At 48.6% G+C, this 27,431-nt stretch overlaps 1 protein-coding gene across 1 annotated transcript in view; it reads left to right on the top strand.

Moving 5' to 3' along the window:
- The first annotated feature begins 1,850 nt into the window (after window positions 1-1,850).
- LOC149360790 (uncharacterized) overlaps window positions 1,851-27,431 on the top strand; it is a 40,885-nt gene continuing 15,304 nt past the window's right edge. Inside the window, exons 1-9 of the mRNA XM_089569396.1 lie at window positions 1,851-2,080; window positions 7,041-7,108; window positions 8,307-8,444; window positions 16,513-16,554; window positions 17,232-17,387; window positions 18,409-18,447; window positions 19,041-19,169; window positions 19,600-19,638; window positions 21,553-21,681. Coding sequence (XP_089425522.1) covers window positions 1,906-2,080; window positions 7,041-7,108; window positions 8,307-8,444; window positions 16,513-16,554; window positions 17,232-17,387; window positions 18,409-18,447; window positions 19,041-19,169; window positions 19,600-19,638; window positions 21,553-21,681 — 915 coding nt within the window. The 5' untranslated portion in view covers window positions 1,851-1,905. The remainder of the gene's footprint in view (window positions 2,081-7,040; window positions 7,109-8,306; window positions 8,445-16,512; window positions 16,555-17,231; window positions 17,388-18,408; window positions 18,448-19,040; window positions 19,170-19,599; window positions 19,639-21,552; window positions 21,682-27,431) is intronic.

The following is a 27,431-nucleotide window of genomic DNA, read 5'->3' as shown; positions in this document are numbered from 1 at the left end:
GAACGCAAATTACACTCCTTTGGTGAACTCTTTGCGCGTAATGTTTGTACATTCATTAAGCATGTTTTTTACGACTTTATATGTTTGTTTATTGTATGTGCACCAGACCGCGCACGCACGCACGCACGCACGCACACACACACGCACACGCACACGCACGCACACACACACACACACACACACACACACACACACACACACACACACACACACACAGACACACACACACCACACACACACACACACGCACGCAAGCTAGCCACCAGCTCGACTAGCACATTTAAGCTTTATGCAACGAGAAATCGTAAGGTACTAACCGGAACACTGTGGAACAAACGGTTGCGTCACAGTTGTGGAACGAACTAGCGCGGTCATGAAGGTTGGCTAGTGGAGAGTATGTTTAGACGAAAGGCATCTATCAGGTTGTCCGAAACGGCGGTGCTCGGCTTGCTGTGTGCGTCACGCCGCTTGCTGACGTTACAATATTTTCTTAGCGTCACTGGTATTATCTGCACCATCTGTGAGTACACGCACACACGCCGCTGGCTTTTCTCGTAGTAGGACTAGAAATGCCTTCGCATTACAACGCGCATTCTACTCCAAGTGGTCTGCGCTTGGATATAGTATAATTAAGGTATGCAGGAGCACCAACTAGGGTGCTGTTTCCAGCCGCGCAAGTACTTGTAAGAAGTTCTTGTTTCCGCAGGGTGAGAGAAGAAGATAAAGAAGAAGCAAAAGGAGCCAGGATAGTCTCCAATTAGTAGCTCTGTGCACTGCTGAGGGAATAAATCAGGGGGGATGCATAACAGCGTGATGATGAGATGAAGACAGAGAAGCACGCATTCACAGTTCCGCTATTGGTGAACCCTACAAAAGCGAAGCGGAGTGCGAACCGACTTCCACACAAGGCTGTTGAGTACACTTTACAAGTGCTGTCTATATGCTGCACAATGAGCGAAAGCAAAGCATCTTAAATGGTGTATATCTTATAGAACACGTGGTCGTACTCAAGTGCTTCACAGCGATAATGTTTGAGTGGTGTAATCAAATACTGCGTTGAGCCGAAGCGTTTCAAGTGGAGCGACGCGCTTAGCAGTTACACATGGATTGTGCTTTTGGTAAACTGTTTTGAAAAGGCAATACTGACCTTAACCAAACATTACAACTTGCATTATTCGCTGTCAACTCTCTACCACGAGCTATTTTCTGCGTGTTTCTCAATCATCAATCCCCTCGTCCACGTTCCATTCAAGCATTCTTCGCTGCTCTGCACAGAGTCGCGGTAGCTGGCTTTTTGCGCGGGGGTTTCACCCATTGAAGAACCAAAGCGCCTACCGGTGTCTCACCTTCGTGGCGGAATCGAGCACGCAGCCAAGGCGCCATCGCGTGCGACATCGACGGCAAAAAGTAAAGGCATTTCTTTTCAGGCGGGCACGGGGAGTGGCGCTCGTGTAGAATGTTGATTCAGCCTCCGTGCAACGGCTAGCGAGGAAGAGAGAAAGGGCACAGTTTCATGCAGGAAACACAATCTTGGTTGAAGGAGACTGCCGCTGTAACTGCTCTCTAAGGGGCGGTGTTGGCACGCTACTGCTGCTCTAGCACCAGGTTGTACACCGGTATAAGAGACACGTGACCATTCACATTCCCTTCCTCTCACCTTCTTACCATGGTTTGCAAAGTGCCACCTGCCGACCCTGACCTTGGCATACCAGCTCATCGGTAAACAGCGTCGGGCGAGTAAGCTCCGACTCGCGTTTCTAGCGTTTGCAGGTTGCTGTTGCGTTTCATTTTCGCGGAACTAGACGCTGAAAACGGACACTGTAGTCCACAAATTTGCTGCTTCCAGACTGGTCTCGAAGTGGGGGCAGCACATATGAACCCCTGTTTTGTGGCTAGCGTGCGCTGATGTGCGGAGAGCCCATGGGACCAATGGGTTGGAGAAAGACGGCCGCCTTTCTCTTGGTGATAGCGCACGCCTTGCACGAAGCATCCTCGTCCGCCTCGCCTGCTGGTCTTTACGACGAAGAGTGTGGACCCGTGTTCAGGACCTACCGACGTTACGGCGCCAAGCAACTGAGCCGTGAGTGGAGTCAGTCCGTGAAGCGCGCCTTGGGCGTCCACGGCTGGCCGACCATCAGTGGTTATATTTACACTCTGCTGCTGCGGTAGGGCAGGGCATGTAATGTGAAGGGAAGATAACCGCTGGTTCTTAAGGGTAACGGAGTCGATTCCAGGAGAAGGCAGACGTAGCAGGGGGCGGCAGAAAGTTAGGTGGGCGGATGAGATTAAGAAGTTTGCGGGGATACGGTGGCTGCAACTGGAAAAGGACAGGGTTAATTGGAGAGACATGGGAGAGGTCTTTCCCTGCAGTGGGCGTAATCAGGTTGGTGATGATGAGGTAGCTGTCCTGCTGAGGCATTATGCTAGATGGGGAGGTCGTAGGTTGCCTGCAAGAAAAAAAAACTGGGTGCGACAGAGTATAGACATATCTGTGCTCCCTATGAAACTTCTGGTAACACTTAATTTAAAAAATTTATTAAATGATTCTATTATAACACTTTTAGAGGAAATAAAATATCCCGACTTCTCGCCCTCGCATTCGGGAAAAATTTGGCAGAGATGAGTATATTTTCACGTGTGGTAGTGGCACCTCGCTAAGAAAACTAATGAGCGAACTTGTGCTATAACTCAACAGTGGCAGAGCTGGCTTGTGCCGTCGGCGGTAGACAAAGTGTGGCGCCGGCGGCAGTAGGCTGAGCAGATTTTGTGTCCGCCTTGTTGCTCTTCGGTGAGTCATCGGCGAGCAAGCGTGTGGTGCCGACAAAGTGTCTGTTGCTGGCCAGATTTGATGTGATAAAACGCATGCGGCATAGTTCGCGGCAATACTAAGCACCTACCAATCCCTTTCTCTATTACCTGCCTGCTGCCCTCCACGCCAGCCCTTCTTTACGGGGCTGGTTCTTGATTTCAACATGCCAAAGCTGCTGTGCGCGCTATTAGAAACATCTTAACACATTGCAAAATTAGTTCCTTGAAGTGTCTGACACTGTGCTCCAGCTTGAAACTAGAATGGTTGGGAAATTATCTTCGTATGGGTATACTGAAACCCCGTGCAAATCTCTGAAATAGCGTTGGAACGGTAGCAGGTTCCACTACGAGCTTGTTCGATATCGTCGCAACGTTATGGGACATATGAGCTATCTGAATTGCTGCAGGAGATTGGTTGGCAACTTCATTTTTTTATGTCGAGATGGATATCAACCCCTTTCTGTGACGCAAGAAAAATACCTTTGAGCCGCTGTGACTGGGTGGGAGTAGAGGCTCGGCGTACGGTTAATAGGAATGTATATAAACAAAAGTGTCAGAGCAGTTTCCTGGTTAAATAGTGCATCTATTCGTTCGTCACTTCGTTAAAAAAAGTTCAGTGCATCCTGGAAGAAAACTTCAACGGACAGAACGCCGTTTCAAACCAGATGGGTGCCACAACATGTGCGTGCTAGATTTACCCCTGGTTGGTGCTACCGAGCGGCAAATAAAAACAGATGCAAGCAAAATTTTCGGAAATAATTTTTTCAACTCGGAGTGCAGTTATGAAGCGGCCGTTCTTTAATGGCTGCCTACACTTTTAAGAAAACATGAAAGAGTATGCAACGTCAGTTACAAGCGGATATTTTTCTAAAACGCTGCGATAAGTGTGTGTTGTGATCATGGAGCAACCCTGGCCCCCAAATCTTCCGTCAGATGGTTGTTCTTTCGAATCTGACAGGCTTCTTGAGTAGCCCTCAGGGTATGCGATCGTGTTGTTCCCGTCTCCCGCTCTGTCCTGTTTATTCGCGCTGCTGAAATATCAGCCTACACGAACTCGCCCAGTTTTCAGTTCTACTTCTGTAGTCTGCATTTTCTCACAAATTCAGTTGTTCAAACGATAAAACAGAGACAGGTTTGCCCAGAAGACGGCACTTCCTTGTGTGTTTCCTCGTCTTGTGTCCTTGTGTAGCATGCGCTGCTGAAATTATTCTCTTTATTTGGGCTGACTTGCGCCCGCAAAGAACTGATCCCCGCCGCTGTCGGCCGTGCTCTTTTTAAAGCTGATAGCGAGCATTAGAGATAAAGCTTAGAAAGTTACTAGAACATTCTGGCACAATCCAGCATCGGCCCCGCCTGGATGCGATCAATCGAGATAAATCTAGGCACGTCTTGCGTCACAAACGAAGCGATAAAGCGGCGTGCCGGCAGCCTTGAAGCATGAACAAACAAACGCTACAAAGATTCGCGGCGATATTAGTAAGCGTGATTTTGACCAGAACCGAGATGGCAGAAACGCCGTACATCGTGTCCAGCGAAGGAATACCTTAAATACTTAAAATATATGTAGCCGAAAATTAGCACTTTCATGACAGAATACATGGGCTTCCATTGAAGCTGAATCCCCCAGAGAACTGGCTACAGCTCGCATCCTATTACACATACTTTTTACTCGCGCATAAGGAATCGTAGATTGAAGGCCATTGCTCAGGAATGGAAATGTCGGACAATAAAAAAAATTCCTCGCATACAAGTATGCACGGAAAATATGTCAACAAAACGAACGTGAACTTTTTATTTACTACAGCTCGCTATTCGCCGCCAGGTCCTTTTAATTGCGCGATTGATATTTTTTTAATCATTTCTCCTTCCTCATCATCATCAGCCTGACTACGCCCACTGCAGGGCAAAGGCCTCTCCCATGTCTCTCCAATTAACCCTGTCCTTTGCCAGCTGCGGCCTCCGTATCCCCGCAAACTTCTTAGTTTCGTGCTCCTACCTAGCTTTCTGCCGCCCCTGCTACGCTTGCCTTCTCTTGGAATTCACTCGGCCAACCTTAAGAACCAGCGGTTATCTTGCCTTCGCATTACATGCCCTGCCCAAGCCTTTTTCTTCCTCTTGATTTCGACTAAGATGTCATTAACACGCGTTTGTTACCTCGCCCACTCTACCCGCTTCCGTGTCTCTAAACGTTAGACCTATCATTTTTCTTTTCATAGCTCGCTATGTTGTCTTTAACTTAAGCCAAACCCTCTTTGTTAGCCGCCACGCTTCAGCACCACAGGTGAGCACCGGTAAGGTGCAGCTGTTGTATACTTTTCTCTTTTCTCCACCTGGAAGTAAGTTGCGGTTAACTGCACACAGCGTACTCCAGCTAATTCCCTCCATCAGTGAAGCAGCACAATATACCATCGCGCGCATTTTCTTGTAGCCCGCTGCTTGAAACCTTATTTATGTGCCACCCTTCTTATGTAATTCTGTGTGCGACAGTTGGGCCGGAGTAACAGGCGTCTCATCAGCGCTGCTGATGGAATTTAGAGCGTACGCCGCTCCGAGTCGTTCCTTAAGAGCGTACTGCTGGAAGTCGAGAAGATATTCTTCAAACATAAAAGGTAACTTTTACCAGAGAGAAGTGCTTCGTCGAAGCTGAAGTCGTAAGTGTTTCAAGAAAGTTTCAGCCAACATCTGCTTGGCCTGATCTGTGGCGTCGAAGCACCTCTTACGTTTGGCAATTTGCAGGAAAATGACCATGCTGTCGACATATTGCTCTCAGTACTCAGTTTTTGTATCAGAGAGTGACAACAAAGTTAGGCAGTGTTTAAACGCGGTTATACCCAAAGGTCCAGAGATAGCATTTTGGTAATGGCCCGAGCTAAATTTTCAGGTCGCCATCGTGTCGGACACACTGAATTATGACTGGACATCGCTTTTGGTCCAAGTTGGAAAAGAAGGGATTATTGGTTTTTTTTTAGGAAAACATATGACGCATTAATTGTGACATATGTCGATTGACACGCGAACCACGCTGTAAAGGAAGAGATAAAGGAGGGAGTCAAAGAAGAAAGAGGTACCGTAGTGGGGGTAAATTGGTAAATTTTTTTTTTTGAGGAAAGGAAATGGTGCAGTACTTGTCTCGCATATCTGCTTTACGGACCGCTCAGCCCGCCGGCAAGAAATGGCTGGTGGACCGGGCTTTACGTGAAGCACAAGCCCGTGGACTCCTGGACCAGTAGGGGACCACCCTGGAAGATTTTTTTGTGTGTAATAAAGTTCTTTCCATCCATCCTTCTCGGCGCACACCTGAACCGCGCCGTAAGGGAAGGGTGGAAGGTAGGAATGAAAGAAGAGAGTGAGAAAGAGGTGCCATAGTGGAGGTCTCCGGAATAATTTCGACCACATGGGGATCATTAACGTGTACTGACATAGGCTGCCGCGGAAGGGTTCGAACCCGGGTACTCCGACTTAGTAGACAAGCGCCTTAACCCCTGAGCCACCGGCCAAGTCAGATTTCGGGGGTGGCCCAGGATAAATCTGTAGGTCGCCATCGTGTCGGGTAGGGTCATTTGCGGTTAGACATTGATTTTGTCCCAAGTACGCCAAGGTCAATCTATCAATATGTTACTATGCTGTGCTTCTCAAGGTTAAACCACTCGCCATGGCGGCTCACTTGCAATGGCGCTCGGCTGCTGACCCGAAGGACGCGGGTTCGATCCCAGCCGCGGCGGCCGAATTTTGATGGAGGTGAAATCTTAGAGGCCCGTCTACTCCGTCTACTGTGCGATGTCAGCGCAAGTTACAGAACCCCAGGTGGTCGATATTTCCGGAGACCTTCACTGCACCGTCCCTCATAACGTTGCTTCGGAACGTTAAATAAACACCCATAAACCATCAAGGTTAAACTAATGTCTAATCAGGCACAGAATGGTGAGCGACTTTTGCGTTGAGCAGAGCTACCGCTATAAAATTCCGGGTGTTGTTTAGTGTGAGTACGCCACATGCTTGTAATAAAATGTGAATCTCCACAGGCGTCAAAGCAGCTGCCAGAGCAAATAATAGACACGACATGTCCCTGTGCCTTGAACGTTGCAGTAGGGCTTGAGAATATGTAGTTCCTGGGCTTGTGGAAATAGACCTCATTCTCAAGTTCTTTCAAGATCACTCTGCGCCAATCGAGGTCCCGGGAAAGTGAGTGGTGCCATTCCTGGCCCTAAAATTTATTTCCTGTATCTGCGTAGGGATGACCAGCAGCTCAAGAGACGCCATTATGAAGTGCCGCAACATAACAGAGAGCGATGCACTTCAGGTCAGTCACGTTCTCTGGAGATAAGCATGATTCGCACAAACCTGAACAAGACCCTCAGTTTAACGTAACTACACCAGTTCTGGGTCGCTCACTTGGCGGAATAAGGCACAAAACCTCCGCGGCTAGCTTGAGCTATGCACGCAAGCGTCTTGTGGCTCGATTTGCAGCAGCAGCTCGGCTTAGGTGTCCATGTGGTGTTTTTAAATATAAAAAAACTCATGCGCCCTATGAGTTTGTTGCCAGTGCCAGAGGAGAAGCCTGTGCGCGCTCTTCGCATGGCAAATGTTTGTCACCCTTGCATGCTCTGCATTTTGTTATTGCGGCAAAATGAAGTGTTCTCTCTCTGAAGTGGCCGGTAATAAAAATTTACTAGGCACCACGTTTTTCGCTCTTCTTTTGAGGCTCTAAAGGCAGACGTGCGACACAAAGTAAAAATTTCTTTCATGCTTGAATTTTTTTCAGATTTATAGGGTGTTGCGCGTTAAAGGTCCAGCCAGGAAGGGCATGAAAAACATATGCGAAAATCTCCCGTGAGCGGCAAAGTCGATGTTTTGTGCGGAATTTTTAGCGAATTTCATGACGCCTTAGTTAGCCCGATTAAGCCGAGGTTAATATTCTTTCATATGCCACGCCCTGCGGTGTCAATCCAGCAGGTCCAAGGGGATTAACCTGGCCGTCATGACTATCGGTAAAAATCATTGGCTGGAGGGCATCCCCTGAAGGGCATTTGTCGCTCCACCCTTGAGTTGTATCTGACTGTAAAACTCTTTTGTTGAAACAATTTTCCTTTACTAGAACACAAAAAAATCAGAAAACCGTGAAGACGACAATTGCTTGTTGATCTCATTCAAGTATAACGCAGGCTTAGAAATCCTTTATAGCAACAAGAAATTAGAACTTGCTAGTTCGCAAATAACATCGCAGCCTAGAGCTCGGAACCTGCTTGAACATCGAGTAGTATACAATTTGCTTTGGGGATGGAAGCTGCTGAGGAGGACAGAATTAAGTGAAAGCTAGGCGCACTAATGTAGTGCATGCACTGAACATATGTGTTATTTTACTGGGCATGACCACGTCAGCACCAGGCTGAGGAATAATTCAGAAGCATGAAGTGTTCTTATAGCGACAGCTATCGTGAGTGACATCACAACTTCCATTATGACGTCCACTTCCGGTTCCTCTTCTTGCTTGCGAGCAGAGGGACACCGAGTTCGAAGAGAGGCGGCGCCTGTGCATCGGATTGTACTTCCCGACGGTGCCCGAGGAGGAGCTAGAAGAACACCTCTGCCGAGCATTCACGATGGACGACAACGAGGACATGCAGAAAATGCGCAACGTGAGGTCCTTTGCAGCGCGGTTCCCTGTAACGCTGTTCCTCCGGGAAGGCTATTAATAGGCGATAAACGTAGTGCATTGCGTTACTTTACCGTGTACCGCCAGCTCAAGTTTACAAAAGCACATGCAGAGATGGCCCTGACGGGCCAGGTTGAGGACACATGAGGTCAGGAGACCTTCTGCGCATGCGTACAGCCAGCCGGATGTCGCAGTGTCCGGTGGAGGCATACACTGTGCTAAGCCTTTCTATATTCTCTCAGGCCAACTAGGATATCGTTGGAATCCATAGGAAAAGCGTTTCAGCCGCAGATCTGTTGAGTGAAATCCTAACGCGTCTCGTGGCAAATAATTTTAAATGTGCACTGATGAGGAATCTGAACTCGTCTTTTTGCCGCGGGAACTCGATCTACACGTTCCCAGCATTCTTAAAAACTTCGGCTTATTGCCCTGTGTGGCCCATTTCCCTAATTAAATCGAATTACTGTAGTTGATGTAGTCGACACAACAAACGCCCATATAAAACAAATAAATGGGCAGGTTTATTAGCCTGCGAAGGTTACATAAGAACACAGAAAAGACGGAGCACAGCACGCATGTCCTTTTCCGCAAGCGAGTTCGTACGGCACTGCTCGTGTGCCTCTCTCCGACCGGATGTCGAGGGGGCCCCGGTAACCGGCGAGCGGTGTCCAGATGTGGCTCCGCGCCTCTCGGGCCTCCCGCTGCTCTTCCAAGAAGGGGAGCGTGGTCGCCGGTGCTCGGAGAATGGCGACCGCTGCAGGACTCGAACGGCCGGCGTCGCCTGTGCACTTGTCTCAAGAAACAGGAGCGCCTCCGTCGACAACAGTCGGCCATCCTTTTCCTTTCCAGCCGCCCTCGGTTGGTGTGCATCTTCGCTTCATCTGCTTTCTTTTTTCAAGCCTCAGTTTCCTCACCCTCGTCGTTGTCCGACGAATGATCCTCGCTTGCCACAGTTCCCAGCTCAAAGCGCTTCATCCTGTCCGCCGCCACGACGCCTTCGTAGAACCGCTGCGTCCGCTGGACCTCTGCGAAGTCTTGCACTTTGTATCTGTCGTTGGGAAGTGTTTCCACGACGATATATGGGCCTCTATACTTTTGGCACAATTTACCGGACTCCCCCGTTGCAGCTGGTTCCCTCTCGAGCAACACCATGTCGCCTGGTTGGTAGCTCGGCGCGGTCTTTCTTCCTTTTTTGTAGTTACTTCTATGCTTTTCTTGGTCCCGGCGTATGTTGTCGATGGCCTTCTCTCTTAGTTTCAGCATACTGGCGTCCAGCTCCAGTGCGATTTCGTCGTCAACTGAGTCCCCTGTCACGTTCCGGGGGCGAAAGTTGAAAAGCAGAGTGAATGGAGTCGTCTTTGTAGCTCGATTTATCGTGTTGTTGATTCCCCATTGCACCTGCGTGAGCGTTTCGTCCCAGTCCTTCCCGTCGCTTCGTTCGGATAAGCTGGCAATCGCAGGGGTTATCATTCTGTTGTACCTCTCGACTTGTCCGTTGGCACGAGGCGTGCCAGTTGCGTTTTTCACGTGGGTTATGCTGAGAGTCTTACAGTAGTGCTCGAATTGTCGGCTGGTGTAGGCAGTTCCCTGATCGGTAACCAACCGTCGTGGGGCCCCGAATATGGAGACGATGTCCCTGAGAAAGCTTTTGGCGTAGCCCGACGCGGTGCTTCGCACGGCCCGAATGAGCACAAACTTAGTGGAGCCGTCCACTGCCACAATCACGTGTGTATTGCAACTCTTGCTGCGGATAAATGGGCCCAAGTGATCCATATGAATGGTGTCGAATGGCACGGCCACTTTTTCGATGCTGTGCAGCTTTCCAGGTTTTTTTCCGGACGGAACCTTTCTATACAAACACTCTAAGCAGCACGAGATATGTCGCTTCACGTACCGGCGAATTCTTGGAAACCAGTATTTGCTTTCGAGCAAGGCCATGGTTTTGTCAACTGCAAAGTGACCCACATCGTCGTGGCATCGTCTCACGACCTGCCAGCGTGCCGCTCGTGGCACTACCTATAGCAGACGCTCATCGCCGTTGTTGCCACACGTTCTCCTGAAAAGCCTGCCCTCAACCAGGACATATTCTTTTCTGATGCGCTCTGCTTCTTTCGTCTCTGATGATCCCTTTAGGGAATCGATGATCGACTGTAATGTTGAGTCCGTCTTCTGTGCTAGCGTTAGCCAGTCTTCGTTGGAGAGCTCTGTTACAAAGACATTAATGCCACTTGCAACGTCAACTTCTTCGGCTTCCGACGCAGGAGCCCTGCTGAGGGCGTCGACGTGGCTCATTCTAGCTCCTGGACGATGCTCTACATCAAACGTATACTCTTGCAAATTTAGATACCACCTGCCGACACGTGGCACCAGGTCTCGCTTTGACAAAGCAGTTCTCAATGAGTTGCAGTCCGTAACAACAAGAAACTCGGTTCCGTACAGGTATGGTCTAAGCTTCTCAATTGTCCACACAACGGCTAAAGCTTCCAGTTCGTATGAATGGTAGCGTTCCTCGTCTCGCGTGGTGCTACGGCTAACATACATAACGGGGTGCACGAGGCCGTCTGGTTGCTCTTGCAACAACACTCCTCCGAGGGCGACCTTGCAAGCGTCGGTGTGCACTTCCGTTCTCGCTCCGTGTTCGTAAAGTGCCAGCGTTGGCTTGCTCATCAGCTGTCTATGTAGCTGCCTGAATGCAGTCTCTTGATCGTCGTCCCAGCGCAATTCTTCTCCCTTGCAAAGCAGGATCGCAAGTGGCTTGGCTATCATGGTAAATCCAGCCACAAAACGTCGGAAATAGCTGCAGAGGCCCAGGAAGCGTCGGAGGTCGTGGACGTTTGCTGGTGTAGGAAAATTTGCAATTCCTATCAACTTGAGGCTGTCGGGGTTGATGGTCGATGCGGCAATTTCATAACCCAAGTAGCTAATTTTCTCTTGGAAGAAGGAGTACTTTTTCAAGCGCAGCGTGAGACCAGCCGAACGAAGGAGCTCAAGTACCTCGCCCAAGCTGTCTAATCCTTCCTCAAACGAAGCCGATGGAATCAGCAGGTCATCCATGTAGGCCATGACCTTCGTGTGCCTAAGGGAGCCGAGGACGGTGTTTACCATGCGCTGGAACACACTCGGTGCGTTGACAAGTCCGAATGCATTCGGGTGAATTCGTAGTGTCCATCCGGAGTGACGAACGCTGTCTTCTCTCGGCTCTCTTTATCAATTGACACCTGATAATAGCCGCACGCAAGGTCTAGGCTAGTGAACAGCCGTTTATCATGTAGCCTGTCAAGTTGGTCATCAATCAACGGCAGCGGATACCTGTCCTTTTTCGTTATTTTGTTGAGGGCTCGAAAGTCTACGCAAAGCCGCTTCTCGCCATTCTTCTTTGAAACAAGTAGGATAGGGCTCGCGTAAGCAGAGTTAGAGTCCGTTACTACTCCAGCCTCCTTGAGTTCGTCAATCATTGTTCTCACAGCCTGCCTTTCGGAGTAGGCTAGGCGGTATATGGGCGGTACGTTACAGGAGCGTCGGTGGTCACCTCAATCTTCATTTGCGCCGCGGCCGTGCACCCGATTTCCGAAAGGCACGTCGCAAAGCAGTCGCGGTACTGGTTAATCACTGCGACGAGTGCCTCTTTCTGCGTGCCAGAAACCGTTGTGCCAACCGTCAAATCTTCACCCGAGATCGCCTTTACCGGTTTTCTTTCGTTGCTGTTTGCGATCAGGGAGGGTTCGGTATTTTCTTCGTCCATGCACAACGTTCCTCTCGCGATCTTCTGGTTTTGAGCGACAATCAGAGGAGATTCGGATACGTTTGCCACGGGCAGGCATATCTCGCCCTGTTCATCTTCTCTTAATACGCAGCTTGGCACATACTCGCCGCTCGTCTCGTGCAGCCTGCCGCGAACGAAGATGTCGCTGTGCGTAACGTTGTCACTCCCAAGCGCAATGAACCCGACGTAATTAGGAGGTATGACAACGGCCTCCTTCGCCCACAAGTTCACACGTCGCGGAGGTAGGGCCGGTATAGCAAGATTGGTGAGAGTTCCGTCTTCGTCCTCCGATGCGTTACGCTCCTCGAAAACGCGCACGGTGTTCTTACGGCGCACCACCGTAATGTGAGGCTGCTCAGTAAAGGGTTGACCGACAAGCAATGGGACAGCCTGCACTTCGTCGCGGACAACGTGTACCTTGACGTCGGCCGTAGCCTGGTCCACCGTCAGCCTCGCTTCGAAGCTTCCCAGGGGTGTTGTTTTTCCCATTCCGAACCCTCTGATAGTGAATGGACGGCTGAGTGCTTCATAAGAGAGGTCTAACTTTTCCGCTTCGCTTTCTCGTATCGTTAAGCATTGGCTGCCCCTGTCGATGTACGCTTTGATCGCCTTCCCATTCACGCTGGCATCCATGAAGTACTTCTGATTTAGCACCATGCTGCCACTTGTACTGCTGCTTTCTTGGGCTAGGACGGCTGTTTTAGCTGTGTCGCTGGCTGTCGAGCCTTTCCTCGAATAACAGTCTTTGCTCTCATGGCCTGCTTTTCCACAATTCGTGCAGCGCGGTCTACGCTGAGGTTTTGGACATGCTGCCGAGAAATGTCGATATGAAGAACAATTAAAACAAAGTGGCTCGCCTTTGTCGTTGAATTTTCGTCGGGGAGCCCTCGTCGATCCGTTGTCGCCAGCGCAGTGTTGAAGCTGAGGCGCCGCTGGTGACGAATTGTTTCCTCCTAGGACGCGATGAGGGTGCCGAATAGCTGGTGGTTGATACAGCGTCTTGGCTCTAATTTCTTTTATGACTTCTGTACGCTCGTAGAGCCGCTTCATGCACCTGAGCAACTCGTCGGGGCTGGCGTAGTCTCTGACGCTGAGGGACCGCACAAGATCTTCATTGTCGAGTCCAGTGATAAGGTATTCAATGCAGGCCGGGTCGCCTACATTGCAGCGCCTTGCTTTCGCCAGCTTGTCGTAGAAGTACGCCTCTATACTTTCGTGGCGCTGTTTCTTGCGTGCTTCCATGTCCCGGAAGGTGTGCTGGAAACTGGATGCTGACGGAAATGCCTTCTTCAACTCGTGTTTCCACTCTGCCCAAGTGCGCTGGACATTCGTCAGGCCGTCGTACCACGTCTTGGCAACGCCTTGCAGCTTTGTGAGTGCGAAGTACGTCGTTTGCTGGTCGCTCCAACCATACGCTGCAGCCAGGTTGTCTACCTTGTTCAGCCACATTTCGACTGTTGGCTGGTCGTTAGATGACGGGTCATAACTTGGCACCAGTTGTGCACTTGCCGTGGCCAGTCGTCCATCCACGACGCTTGATGTTCCCGTCGGTGGGTGATGTGGCGTTTGGGCCGCCTGCAGAAGCTGGGCTGCTCCCTGCAAGGCCTCACGTACCGCCGTCTGCACCGCAGCCTGCATCAGCGCCTGGAAGTCGAAGGCCCCGGGCGCTCTTCCGTTGGGGTTGTCCAGTCCGTGGCCGTCTACCGTGTCGGCGTTCATGGATCCCCGCCCTGAATTAGACTGCCCCTCGTCGTTTCGTAGAGTATCGCTTTCGCTGAGTGCCGCCTCCCTTGCCCCCACATCGTTGGGTGCGTCGCTGTCCGTTGAAAGGCCCGGTCGTGGTGCCACCTTGCCCGCAGGACCTTCCGTCGTTGGCTTCGATCGGAGCATCATCGTGGCTTACGTGGTCGAAGCTCTCGTTGAAGGCGCCAGTTTTGCAAGGCAGTCTCAATCCCACTTCTGAAGATGTAGTTGATGTAGTCGACACAACAAACGTCCAGATAAAACAAATAAATGGGCAGGTTTATTAGCCTGCGAAGGTTACATAAGAACACAGAAAAGACGGAGCACAGCACGCATGTCCTTTTCCGCAAGCGAGTTTGTACGGCACTGCTCGTGTGCCTCTCTCCGACCGGATGTCGAGGGGGCCCCGGTAACCGGCGAGCGGTGTCCAGATGTGGCTCCGCGCCTCTCGGGCCTCCCGCTGCTCTTCCAAGAAGGGGAGCGTGGTCGCCGGTGCTCGGAGAATGGCGACCGCTGCAGGACTCGAACGGCCGGCGTCGCCTGTGCACTTGTCTCAAGAAACAGGAGCGCCTCCGTCGGCAATATTACCGTCCGGCTTATTTTTTGAATTCTCCCCGTACGGTGGGCGGAGTCGACCAACGCGTGGAGTGCCTTTCAGCCAGCTCCGTGGAGGCTTTGCTTTCTCGTTATTTTGTTTTTTTTTAAGTTTCCGTGAATAAATAGTTTCATTCGCAGATAATATAGCCGCAAAATAAGCCCGAAGAAATAAATATACGCGCGGACTATTTGCTTCTGCGGATTACTACGTATTACTCCGCCGATGGCAGAGCGGCAAGCCGCCACGGGACTGGATGAAAGGCACTCCACGCGTTGATCGACTCCGCCCACCGTACGGGGAGAATTAAAAAGAAGGCGGTAGCCGGATGTTAATTCGATTCAATTAGGAAAATCGGCCACACAGGGCACGAAGTCGAGGTTTCTAAGAATGATCGGGACGTGTAGATTGAGTTCCCGTGGCAAAGAGACGAGTTCAGATTCCTCTTTACTGCACCTTTAAGTGCGCTAGCACATACGATAGCTATTACCCGCATTTAGGCGCTAGGTGTTCGTCTTATGGCGCACAAAGGAACCAGATGCAGTACGGTCACATTTATTTGAGGGAGCCCCAAAAAGTAGCGCTGACTGCGTGCCAGCTAGCCGCCTGTAGCGTTTTGTTAGGCTCGCCCTCAACCTCTTCGGTCTATTCGCGCATGCAGCTAAAGCGCGCTACAAGGTGGCACCACAGTCAGGTTGTCAGAAGTCGGTTTTCTGGCAGGTGAGCATGAGCAGCCTGCCCACCATGTCTGTCATGAGCACAATTAATTGTGAGAGGCTTCTCGCGAAGAGCAACCTGGATTTAAACCAAACACAAGCAACTCAAGTCTCTCCAATGGCAGCACATGCCATAGAAGGTCAGTGGCGCGTCGCTTGACTGCTGCACCACTGCGCCAGGGGTGTTAGGAAAATTTCCAGGGATATATGAAGCAGAGATCGACCAATTCCACATATATGGACATTGATCCATTATAGTTGTCTGAACAAGTGCCATCCGTGAACACTGCATATCAACACCACGAGCGAAGTAAAAGCCGAACTGCAAGCGCACCTAATTCGCTTTGGCCTTAGTACGCAAATCGACCATACCTTTTTTTAATTTCCTAGACCTCTTCCTTCTGTAAATACACTACGTTTTCGCTCTGTATTATTTAATCTAATTTCGCTTCATTTTGGTCATTATCCTAACTCCAGTCTCTCTGAGAAGAATAAAGAGCCTTCAATGTTTTTATTTAAAAGAACGCCGTAAATAATGGCACTCGTGCCTGTATAATGGAGTTTGTTGTCAAATTTCGTCCTGCTAAGCGTGTAATCCTTCCGTCACCACTGATCACTTCGCTTAAAAGCCATCGGTTTAAATCAATTGCTCCCACTTCGAATGCTAGCACTTTGATTCCTACATGGCACGCCCAGTAAGGCATGTTGACGGGCTAGTTGGTATTGCATTTTGCAGCTTGGAAAAACCGCCTAGGCGCAAATAATTTCACAAGGACAAGAAGAGATGAGGAGACAACGGACAGGCGCCTGTCCGTTGTCACCTGGTCTCTTTTTGTCCTTGTGAAATTATTTGCGCCTAGGTGGTTTTTCCAAGTTTCAACATGGCACGCTGTAGCGGAAACTAATACCGCGTTCTCGCCTCCGAATCTGGTATCTTCTTCCCTGCATCTGTTTTCAAGCCTTTCTTTTAAAAATTTGTTGTTGTTTTGTGAGGAGCGCTACAAGTAAGGTGAGCGCACCATTTGTTGTTTTGACCTTAACTAACTGCGTTCCACGAGTTACACACTCCGAAGGGTCCTAGTCTGAATATATGCAGAAGTTTTAGAAAGAGGCACACAAACTCTCTGAGCTATATTTGATGCCTCTATGCCCAGTACTTTTTAAATGTGGTCGCATGACGACCACGAATACTCTCCCACATCTCTCTCTACCCTTTTTGTGCCTTTCTTTTCAGATAACAGCCTGCCTGAGAAAGGGCCAAGAAATGTTTGGAAAGGTGAGCGGCCTTCGTGCTTTATCGGGTTTGGGTTAATTTTCATTTCAGGAAATAAAACATTATATTGATACTCCGTCGTTGGGACGAGTAGCCTAGGGCTTTTTTTATTTCGTTCTTTAATGGCTGTGCAACATTTATTTTCTGATTAGGTTAATAATGTCGTCAGTCTTTAGTCACGAAATCTTGGGAGGTCAGTGCATTACGGCCATGACACGGCTAAGCATACGCTGCAGTAATGGTGTCGTGTGTTGCTTCGGCCCTTTCCGAGTGTAATTGGAGTGTAACGCCCCTGTCGTGTCACACTTGTTGAAAAGCTAACTACGTGGGAGAACAGCGAGCATTCTCTTAATTCCAAGAGCAGTTAGTCTGCACGGCCGATGCGTTTTTTAAAGAGTTCCGCAAAAGACAAATACGCAGAATCTGACGAGGATATAGGCGTATGCTTGTTTAGGGTGCACAGCGTCTTTTCCGTCCCTATCACTGGTTATTACTGTTACTAACTTTACCACTTCCTGTTCGTTGCCACCCTGCCCTCCAGGCGTCTTTTGGCCCCATCACTAGCTATTACTGCTATTAACTCAGCCGCTTCCTGTTCGTTGTCATCCTGCCCTCATATAGTGTTATGCAGGTCAGGAAGGGTGCTAAGCCTTTTTCTCCCTCTCCTCGTGCTCGTGCAGGACGATCGGCAGGTGCTGGAGCTGCGGGCGTCGCGTATCGAGTGCATGCAGCGTTACTTCGGCGATGCCCCGCGAGGCATCAGGGACCGCAGGTACTCCAACCTGGTGCAGCGTGTAGGCGCCCTCACCGACTCCGCCCTCGACACGCAGCACCAGGCGAGTTCCCGCCGCTCATTCGTCGCCCATATTGAACCGCGTGCCGTTTCGTTATGCGCTCGTGGACTTCGAATAGACGGACTAATTAGTGCTGACATGATGCAAAGTTTGCGGCAAATGAAGTTAAATCTTGAAATGTTACCGGAATATGTTTTATTTAAGGGCGTGCAAAGGATGCAAATGATGAAATCGGCAGGGTACCCGACAGATCTGTTGCGAAAAATCGCGGAAAACTTGCCAGCAGAAATTCAAGGTAACACTGGAGCCAAGACTAGGGACAGTACAGAGGTGAAGACGGCGGTAATCGACTAGATCCATTAGTTATCGCATAGGTTAAAGAAGACTGTGGGTAAAGAAGGAGTTCATCTGGTATTCTCAGCCCCGAACAAACCTGCACAGCTCTGCCGCAAGGTCAACGTGGCATAGAAGAGGTCAGTGGGCTCCGCTGCTGTAGGAAGCCTAAAAGCCCTTCGTCGCATGCAGGACTGGAGTCGGTTACCAAATCACTTTCTCTGGTGGCATGTGGGCTAGACCAACCTTTCTATGAAGACCGGTTCTTGGAGCACGTAAACGATGTGCAGACTAGACACGGCAGCGATCTGGAGGTGCATTGTGCGTCTTGTAAACACTGCAGTCGTTCCTCAGACCGGTGCAGCATACTGAAAACCTACTCGGACCAGCGCACGGGCAAGACGAGTTGTGCATACGCAACATTGGCCACAATTATGTCACTACTCCATTGATCTCACTGCACAGGAAGGGAATTGCCTACCTTGATGACCACTTTCATTTGTATTAATCCTGTCTATGTTCCTGACCTTTGCTCGCCGTTATTGTGCAACGTGATGCGCGAGGCTTTTTGTGTCTATTTTGGTGACGGGTGTTCGCTTTAAATTCGCTCGCACACTCATTCTGCCGCGTTTGTGCCATGCATGCCTTTGCTGCCTTTTGTCACACTGATAGCAGCTCGACTCGTGCCCTTCGTTTTGTTTATGTGACCTTTAAATTATGTATCTTTCAGATTGCGTTCTGCATGCGCAACTATGAAGCGCCCGAAGAAGTAAGCATTTCTGTGTTCGCTTGAATGTTTGGCGAACTATACAAATTATTAACAGAAATATATAATCAATACGATGAGACGCGAAATGTACAAATATAAAATATTTCTTCTAAGCACCTTGCTTATCTTTTGCGACCAAACAGCGCGATTATCAAATACTAAAAAGAAGAGACAACATATGTGCGCTGTAATAGTGAGCTGGCGGACTAGTTGGTGCTACATTGTGGCAACTCAACACAAGTTACCTCTTTTTTTTTGTTGTCCTTGTTCTTTGCTCTGTGTTTTCACAGTGGAACACCAATTAGTTCATAACTTCACTCTTGCATTTGTCTTCTTATGAGTCAGTGTGAAATAGGAATGTACAACACGCACGTCTCAGCGACGTCCCTTGTATGCTAGAAGATATCTGTAAGCTATCGAAAGCTCTAAAGGGACATTTGCAAAACACATCTAAAGCAGGTGGTACCGAGGATTCGTTTTTGCGTGCAACAGGGTAATTCCCGACAGAAGTTGCTAAGAGCTGAGGTAAGGTGCTGCGAGGAATTACGTCACCATACCATTCTGTTTTCTGCGGCGGCCCACCCATTCTTTAGGAGCAGCGGGAACGGAGCAAAGCGAAGTCCTCTTGCATGCGGCGCCTTGTACCGGACGTGTCGGAAGACAGGCTCGAGTCTGTATTCCTTGAGCACCTAAGGAACAGGAGTAGCATGCTGGACGATGCGGTGAGTGTTTCGTTTATGTTGGGCTTGGGCGACTGTGATGACGTCACTGTGGCCCTTGCATCAGGGCGCATATATTGCCCCATTCGTACTATGCTTGCGTTCTTCATGGCCTCTTTCAGTTCTTTTGTTATTTGGACACCCGCCGAACCCTTTAAAGGTATGCATGGTCAGAGCACATCGCGGGAACTTTCGAAACGTGTTTTACTTTAGGTGCCCCTATTTCTCTTTTTGAGCTGCGGGTTAACGTAAAGTTTCCTTTCCGGAGTGGGTGCGAAGCACTTTGCAGCATTTCTGCTTTTGCTTCTTTACCCACCGCGTTTATCTTTCTTGAAAGCGCAACGACTTCATTCGATATTTCGTGCCCTTTTCGGCTGTGTCGACGTGAGCCCTGAGCAAATTCGTTTCATTGTTCATGTTATTGTTATTACAGCTCAGCTTCTGCACATTCATGGAGACTCCGGCTGGAAAAGTAAGCTGCTTTTTAATTCCCTGCAAGCATTAACATCAGTAGCAGCTTTGACAAGAGAAGCCGTATTTTGGGCTCCTGGTGTGCGAGATGTTTTTTCGGAGACTTCAAGCGCGTTTGCTTGTGCTTGCTTGCGTTGCTACTTGTTCCCTCTTTAACATGCACCAAGTAATCTAGTAAAAAGTTCTATGTAAAGCGCCCGTGCAGCCTATTATGGTATTGCTTTGTACGCTTTCAGCTGGCTAAAATGTGAAATAGAATACGCGACTGTTAACTAGACAACATGAAGCATAGCGAACGGATATATCTCCGCACATTCAGCACTTCCATTCGTTAGTTTTCGTAAATGTACGGGTATCCTTATTGACACAGAAAGGTAAAGGCAAACATATCGAATTGGTTGGCATCGGTACTGAACGACTTTCGCTTCTCTTGATCATTATTTTGAAATCCCTGTGGGGGTATGAATAATGCGGCTAAGGCACTTACACGTTAGAAAGCAAAGAAAAGCGAAAATAAAGATGGTCCGTTGCAGAGAGCGCTGTAGCTGAGGCGATTTGTTGCGCAGAATATGCCACGCAGCGGCATGAGGAAGCGGTATCAGAGTAAAATAATAACATTGTCTGGCAGTCCTACAACTCCGTGAGAATTGCACCGAGGAACAAAAACTGTACATTTTTAGAATTACATGAAAACGGCACCAGGTTCTCGAGGCGGTAATTAAAAGCTACAGGAGTCTCACAACACATTTATTGTCACCTAATTATAAATAACTCTAAAAGAAACTTTTGATTTATCGCTTGATGCCATTTAATACGGTGTTACGTGAGACTTCTCAAAGCGCTCAGTGATGTGACATGGCCTTGAAGCCAATACATAAAATATTTCCGCTATTCTTTGTAGCGTTCATTTGTAGTGTTTGTTTGTCCATGCTTCAAGGCTGCCGGCACGCCGCTTTATCGATTCGTTTGTGACGCAAGACGCACCTAGATTTATCTCGATTGATCGCATCCGGACGGAGCCGGTTCTAGTTTGCGCCAGAATATTCTAGTAACTTCTAAAGCTTTATCTCGAATGTTCGCTATCAGCTTTAAAAAGAGCACGGCCGACAGAGGCGGTCATCGTGTTCGACGACCGCCGAGCACGCTTGTTGCTACGCCGCCGCCGAGTGATTCAGTTCTTTGCGGGCGCAAGTCAACCCAAATAAAGAGTTCTGTTTCGAAGACATCCTCGTTGTTTTCCTGTTCGTCGCACTGCAGTAACCACTACGTGACAATATTTTGAATGTATGTACAGGCGCGGACAAAAGTAAACGGAGCACGCAACTGTCTTCGAATATTTTTCACGCGCCACATAATTGAAATTTCCAGCAGGGGTGCACGCATCCTGGTAGCGGAGGTTGGTCGGCTTTCTTGTAGACAAACAACGCCTCTTAATTACCAATGGAGAAAGCGTGATTGCACTTCGAACGTAATAGCGTGCTCCGTTTACTTATGGCCGCGGCTGTACACAGATAGTGTATTACGCCACATGTTTGTTTCACTGAAAAGAGTAAGCCAAAACGCACGCAGCGACGCCGAAGGTTCGGGAAAAATGTGTAAAAGCGCGGGACAATGCTCGCGCGAGTAACATTTAGAAATTTTCGGTCTGCCTGAAATGCACTGGGTCTAAAAATGGGAGCCTCATTTGGAGCAGTACCCCATGCGCTTGTTATTGCATTCTTCTTCCCGGCATGATTCCAGTTATCCTTCTGAAAGGTTGCGATACCTACGTACTGACACTGTTCTTCTGACAACGCCACTGACGACTTTCGGGCGATGTGGTTGCTGCGGAGATATATAGAGGGGGCTCTGTGATGCTAAAGAAATATTTTAGCGTGCCTATGAAAACCACCGACAGCCAGTCTGTTTTACGCAGTGGGCCAGGGAAGAGTTGAACATCCACTACAGCTGCTTTCGTGAGGTGCTGCCTCACCTGCCGAGCGCTGCCCGCTCGTCGCTGTCTTTTCGTCTGGGGCTGGACGTGCAGCACGAGGTTATGGACAAGGTAAGCATCTTTCCATAGCCTGAGACTCCATGTGACAACCACGTTTAGCACCGAGAACTGCCTATAGCTTACCATGCATCCACTCCGCATAGGCGAGAGTCACACAAGTGGTCTGAATCAGAAAAAATGGTCCTGGCTTCCAAAGTTGTCGGGCTGTGGAGGTACCCTTGGTGCTAAGCGATAACAGGGCTCCTTCGTCATACCATATTCATTTGCTGAGCGCACGGCTCTTCTGCTACCCACCCCACATCATGTCTCCTTGATTATCTGCGCCACTCCTCATGACGCACTTTCCACAAAGCCAGCTCCTCTTGGTGGTACAGATCACTTACATTTTGCTGATCGTACATATCCCCCAGGTCTGCAGCCTGGGGGATATGTACGATCCTGCCTAATTCTGCCACCGGACCTGGTGTCTATAGTAACACTTCTCTCTTTCATGCAAATAAAAGCGGTAAAAAACAAGACAGTACAGGGAATCCTCCTTTTAAGTGAATTGGTAAGAACAGCCGCCGCGCTGGCTCAGGGGTTATGGTGCTCGGCTGCTAGCCTGAAAGATGCGGGTTCGATCCTAGCGGCGGCGGTCGCATTTCAATGGAGTCGAAATGCTAGAGGCCCGTGTACTGTGCGATGTCAGTGCACGCTAAAAACCCCGGGTGGTTGAAATTATCTGACGCCTTCCGCTACGGCGTCCCTCATAGTCTGAGTCGCTTTGGAATGTCGAACCCCATAAAACGAAAACCATTGGTGAGAACATGTGGATATGTACATATGTGGCCTGTGCGATATCTTTTGTTTTCCGGTGTGCGTTTATCTATATGTATTTCAGTACAGAACGGAATCACGCACACTACGCTAACACTATGTAAAATCAGCAGCGTGGCCTTCCACACCTCGGTGTGACGCTCTATCCTGATCAGCTATACCAATCAAGTGTTTTATGGCAAGTGAAGTATTTGGCAACAGACAAGGAGACAGCTCCAGGGAAATGTGTCATGAAAGTGGCCACTACGGACGCCTTTCAGTGATTGCCGTATAATTCTGGGGCGATGAATAACTCAAGCTTGAAGGTTCTCCTGATGTGATAAACCAACCACTAGCTCCTCGACTTGTAGAGGTCACGCGGACGTCATTCATATCGCGACAGAAGACGTACGTATGCCGCCGCGGTGGCTCAGCGGTTATGGAGCTCGGCTGCTAACCCGAAAGACGCGGGTTGGATGCCGGCCGCGGCGGTCGAATTTCTATAGAGGCGAAATTGTAGAGGCCCGTGTATACTGTGCGATGTCAGTGCACGTTAAAGAACCCCAGGTGGTGGAAAATTCCCGAACCCTTCACTACGGCGTCTCTCAGAGCCTGAATTGCTTTGAGATGTTAAACCTCCGTAAAACAAACCAGAAGACGCACGTATGAAAGCGTGATAACAGAGAAAACTGCGCCAAGTTCCACTACGCCTGAAATGTCACGAACACTCCTCCTCTTTTCCAGTTCCTTTATGAAAACCAAGCGCACGGCAGATAAACTGTAACGTAAGTTAGCGCTTTTCTGTGTTCTCTTTCCTATGGGTGTCTTCGGTCGCGCTCCGATTGTTCACATTAACTGCGCAAAATGCCGAACAGTAGCCTTCAAGGAGTTGAGTCCCAAGACCACCGATGGGAATGTGTAGTAACCAGCATGGGATATTTAACCTCCATCGCAAGGCACTGTGAAGTGCTTTAGGACTCCGTCAGGACGGCCCCGTGCACCTCGAGCATGTCCTTGGACCCTGGAGTGATGCAACGGCGGCTTCGCGAGGGACAAAAGCATTGTTAGCTTTTTAGGGACACGGGTTTAGTGGACATTTTTTTGATAATCGTGTGTGCTTGTGAGTGTTGAGTATGCTTGATGTCACATTTCTTTTCTCTTTTTTTCTTTTTTTCACCCTCATCTGGAGTAGCATAACGAGGCAGACCTCTCTTTTATGTATTAAAGTTTCTCTCTCTCAACATGGAATAACAGTGGTGTGTAAGACCAGGTATGTGCCCAAAGCGATTGTCCTTGAACTTATTGAAGAAGTCGTGATCGTCGAAGTCTCCATAACTTACTCTTCCACAGAAGCGTCGTACCTCTCCCCGTATGCTTAACTTTCTTTCGGCGTCATTGCACTGCCGCAACTGCTGTAGTTTTCTGCGTAACCGCCAATTCTTCGCCAGCTGAATAAACTTGTAAAATGCGTCATGCCATGCACTTGCAAACACCAGACTCCGTACAACGTTTCATAGTGCCCACGAACAACGGCCAACGCGCGCACCTACCTACCCTTCTGCTCGAGAACTGCCAGCCGAAGAAAGCGCGTGCATCATTGCCCAATCCACGTAATGGTACAGTGCTGCCAGCTGTTGAGCAAATGCTCAACGTTTACCGCGTAGTTCAGACAGGACCCGAAAGATGACCCAGTGCATGCCTGAAGTTTAAAGCCCCTCGAAAATTTGCAAGTAGCGACACCCTCCTCCACTCCGGCGTTTACCTCCGCGAATACCCTCGCCCGCCGGCTGCGCGCGCTGCACACGGCACGCTTTTTTGGGCATCGCTCGCTCGCCGTCCGGGCAGTTAGCTGGCACATGCGCGCGCTCTTAAGTTCGCGCTTTTTCCACGCTCCGTTATTGAATAAAAACACGAGAAAGACATCCGACACGCTTGACTACCACAAGCCACATAAATTAGCGTCTCGTACGCGCAATGAAAGTGCCAATTACGAGCGCTTGCGGCACGAACAAAACCACTTTCTGCATACATCTCACATTACTTCACTGTTTAATATCGTCTGTCTCAACACGGCATAGTATATGAAGCATAATATTTAAAATATATTTGAACATTCCTGAATATTTTCATCACACCATTGTTTAGTTCAATGTAGATTCACTTCGAACTAATTATCGCGGAAGTACAGTTTATGAAGTTGTTCACGAGTGGAGTTTCAGAAGTGGGATGGTTGCTGGGAACAAGCTGGGGCATTTGCTTTGATGGCCGTCCTAAAATTTTTCATTAGGGTTGAGTATGAGTTTGGCACCGCGCAGTGCACATGCAACGGCTAAATCGTTTTTGTAGTTGAGAATTTTCGCGGCGGCTTGAAAACGACTATGAACTTTTTTCTGTTAAGCATGAAACGACTTTAGCTCCCGCTGTCGGCGTCCATGAGGTGATGTCGAGCCGAAACCGCGAGTCAATGATCCGCGCAGTGATTTGCCGTCATCCAATGAAAATGTCCGCACCCCAGAATTTGGCCCTCTCGACCACCGAAATTTGACCTTGTCCGAATTTCATCAAAATTGGTGTCAAGCCTAATTTTAGTATGACCAATTCAATGGTGACCTCCAAAATTAGGTGGGCTATCCCCAAAATTTGTCTCTCTGGCACCCATAAATTTGTCGTCGTCCGGATTTGACCAACATTGGGGTCCAACCTAATTTGACTATGGGAAACTCAGTGTCGGCTTCCAAATTCAGGTAGACCACCCCTAAAGTTTGGCACACGGGCATTTTCCGCCCACATTATATTTCTTTTTAAATCCGCTTAAAGAGATGTTACGTTATGAAAAAAAAACTGATAGCAACGACCGTGACAAAACCCAAGAGAATGTTATAGGGTCTTAGCAATTTGGGCAGCCACAGTCAAGGCTATCCTAATGCAAGTGCCTGACTAATATCAGACTTCAGTATAAATAGAGTCACAATATGACACAGACATATATTTTTTCAGATCCAATGTTTATTACAGATGAGTCGTGTAGTTTTACACCGAAAATATACATAAAAACCACGAATAAGCCAGCTGTGGGCATCTGTCACCGGTTGGGTGCAGTCCTCAAAACAAAACACAGAAAACAAAAACATACTTAAGGAAATGAAACAGCTCAGGTGTACGCCTATAGTTTTTGAGTGGATGATGTGATGTATTCAACAAAAGGCCACGCGACCATGCTCAACTGAGGCAAATGATCATAAGCTGTAGAAGAGAATATACAAAAATGGCATGCATTGGATATTTACAATATTTGAGTACATTCAGGCAACACTGGAAAGAACTGAACTGATCAAAAACTGAATGATTTATGTGAATGCAATATCAGGTCTTCTCCGGGAATGTGGCATCGATACATCTCACTTAGTAGAAGTGTAACGGTTCAGCAAAACAACAAATAAGCGTAGATCGTTAGACAAGTTGCACTCATAAAAAAAAAATCTAGGTTAAATCTCGCTCGGGACATTCGCCGCATTACTGCGATGTGCACCACTACCAGAGGTTCGAAAAACCACGCATAACGACGCAAAATGATCAGTGAATTAAGTGAGATTTTCAGCTTTGTGATGCGCTTGCATGCAGTTTCAGTATACACAGTCGCTTGGAAGAAATGCACAGTACCTCGCAGAGGTGGGCAGTCGTCATCGTTGGGGTAAAGATCTTGCGGCTGATGTTGTGCAGCCACTTTTTTCTTCTAATGCTGTCTTTCTTGCCGCTCGGAATCGCAAAAAGAACAAAGCCTTTTTCACGCCGGCTTGTGCACTGAAATGCGCAGAAACTCGGCATAGTGCTGCACTAAAAGAGCGCGAATAACGCGAAGTGCAAGCGCGCAATGCTAGGGAGCTCAGTCGTAGCAGCGGCGGCTGCCTAAAAAATGGCGCCGACGAAAAATGAAAACACAGAAAGAGCGAACTTCTCGCGCGCTTTTCCTTTTCCCGGAGACCGCCCGCGAAGCCAATCACCGTTCAGAAAAGCGCCGATGGGACAGGTGACAGAGGAGGATCGGTGAGGGTGCGCTGCGTTGTGGCATCGTTCACAGAAAGACGTTACTTTCATGTTATCGAGGGCTTTTACTGAAGTTAGTGTGCCTATATGCACGCGCCCCCGCTCAGGGGGAGGCGCATCGCCTGCTACGGCGGCCGCCATTCTCGCGCCCACGGCATGCAGGTTTTGTTCTCGTGGGGGAAGGCTACTGGCTTCGCGCTTGCCGCGGGCGCTTAACATAGGAAAAATAAGGAGTCTTACGGTGGGCTTCTGTTTTACATGACAATACAGTACTGAATTTTGTTGGAGAGCCTTCTGCATTTAAAAACGGGACAAGCAGCGACCGTCAAGGCGTGGACGGTTACGAGGAATGCAGGTATATTGTTTATTGGTCTTTCATTGCATATAATGGCGGAGATAAGGCAAAAAGCTGCGTACGCAGCTTGACTAAGGCCTTATCCCCTCAAAGGCAAAACAGCAGTGAACACAGACCGAACACCGATCAGAAACTAGTAACAAGGAATAATGAAGACAATAGTTACAAATGTACAATAGACTCAAGTATCTGCGCAAAAGAAATTAAATTTTGGTTAGGAGCAAACACAAAATGCAGTGACAGGCCAAGTCGACAATGTACACAATGAAGAAATTATGGGTACGGAAGGAGCATGAGTAGCACAGCATATTATGAAGTGAAGCAATGAAGGCACATAAAAATGTCTAGCACATCATTTTACATAGGAAAACAAAGGAAAAAACGGTTAGGTTCTTATTCGCAGAGCATTGAAAATAGCAATAAGGACACAAAAGTATGGTACAGCTACACATTGCTTAAGATATAAAACTAATAAGGACATTACAAAAATAGTGTCGTGAATTATCATGAAGGAAAGAAAAGTTGTGTTAAATGTTTGAGGTGAATGTTAAGAATGCCTATATTTTCTTGAAGAAAATGGTTGAGTATAAAACTTTTTTTACAACAC

Source organism: Amblyomma mixtum, chromosome 2 (genome assembly GCF_055824585.1).
Source record: "Amblyomma mixtum isolate Tamu chromosome 2, ASM5582458v1, whole genome shotgun sequence".
In the NCBI taxonomy this organism is placed as follows: Eukaryota; Metazoa; Arthropoda; class Arachnida; order Ixodida; family Ixodidae; genus Amblyomma; species Amblyomma mixtum.
This window is presented reverse-complemented; position numbering and strand designations above follow the sequence as displayed.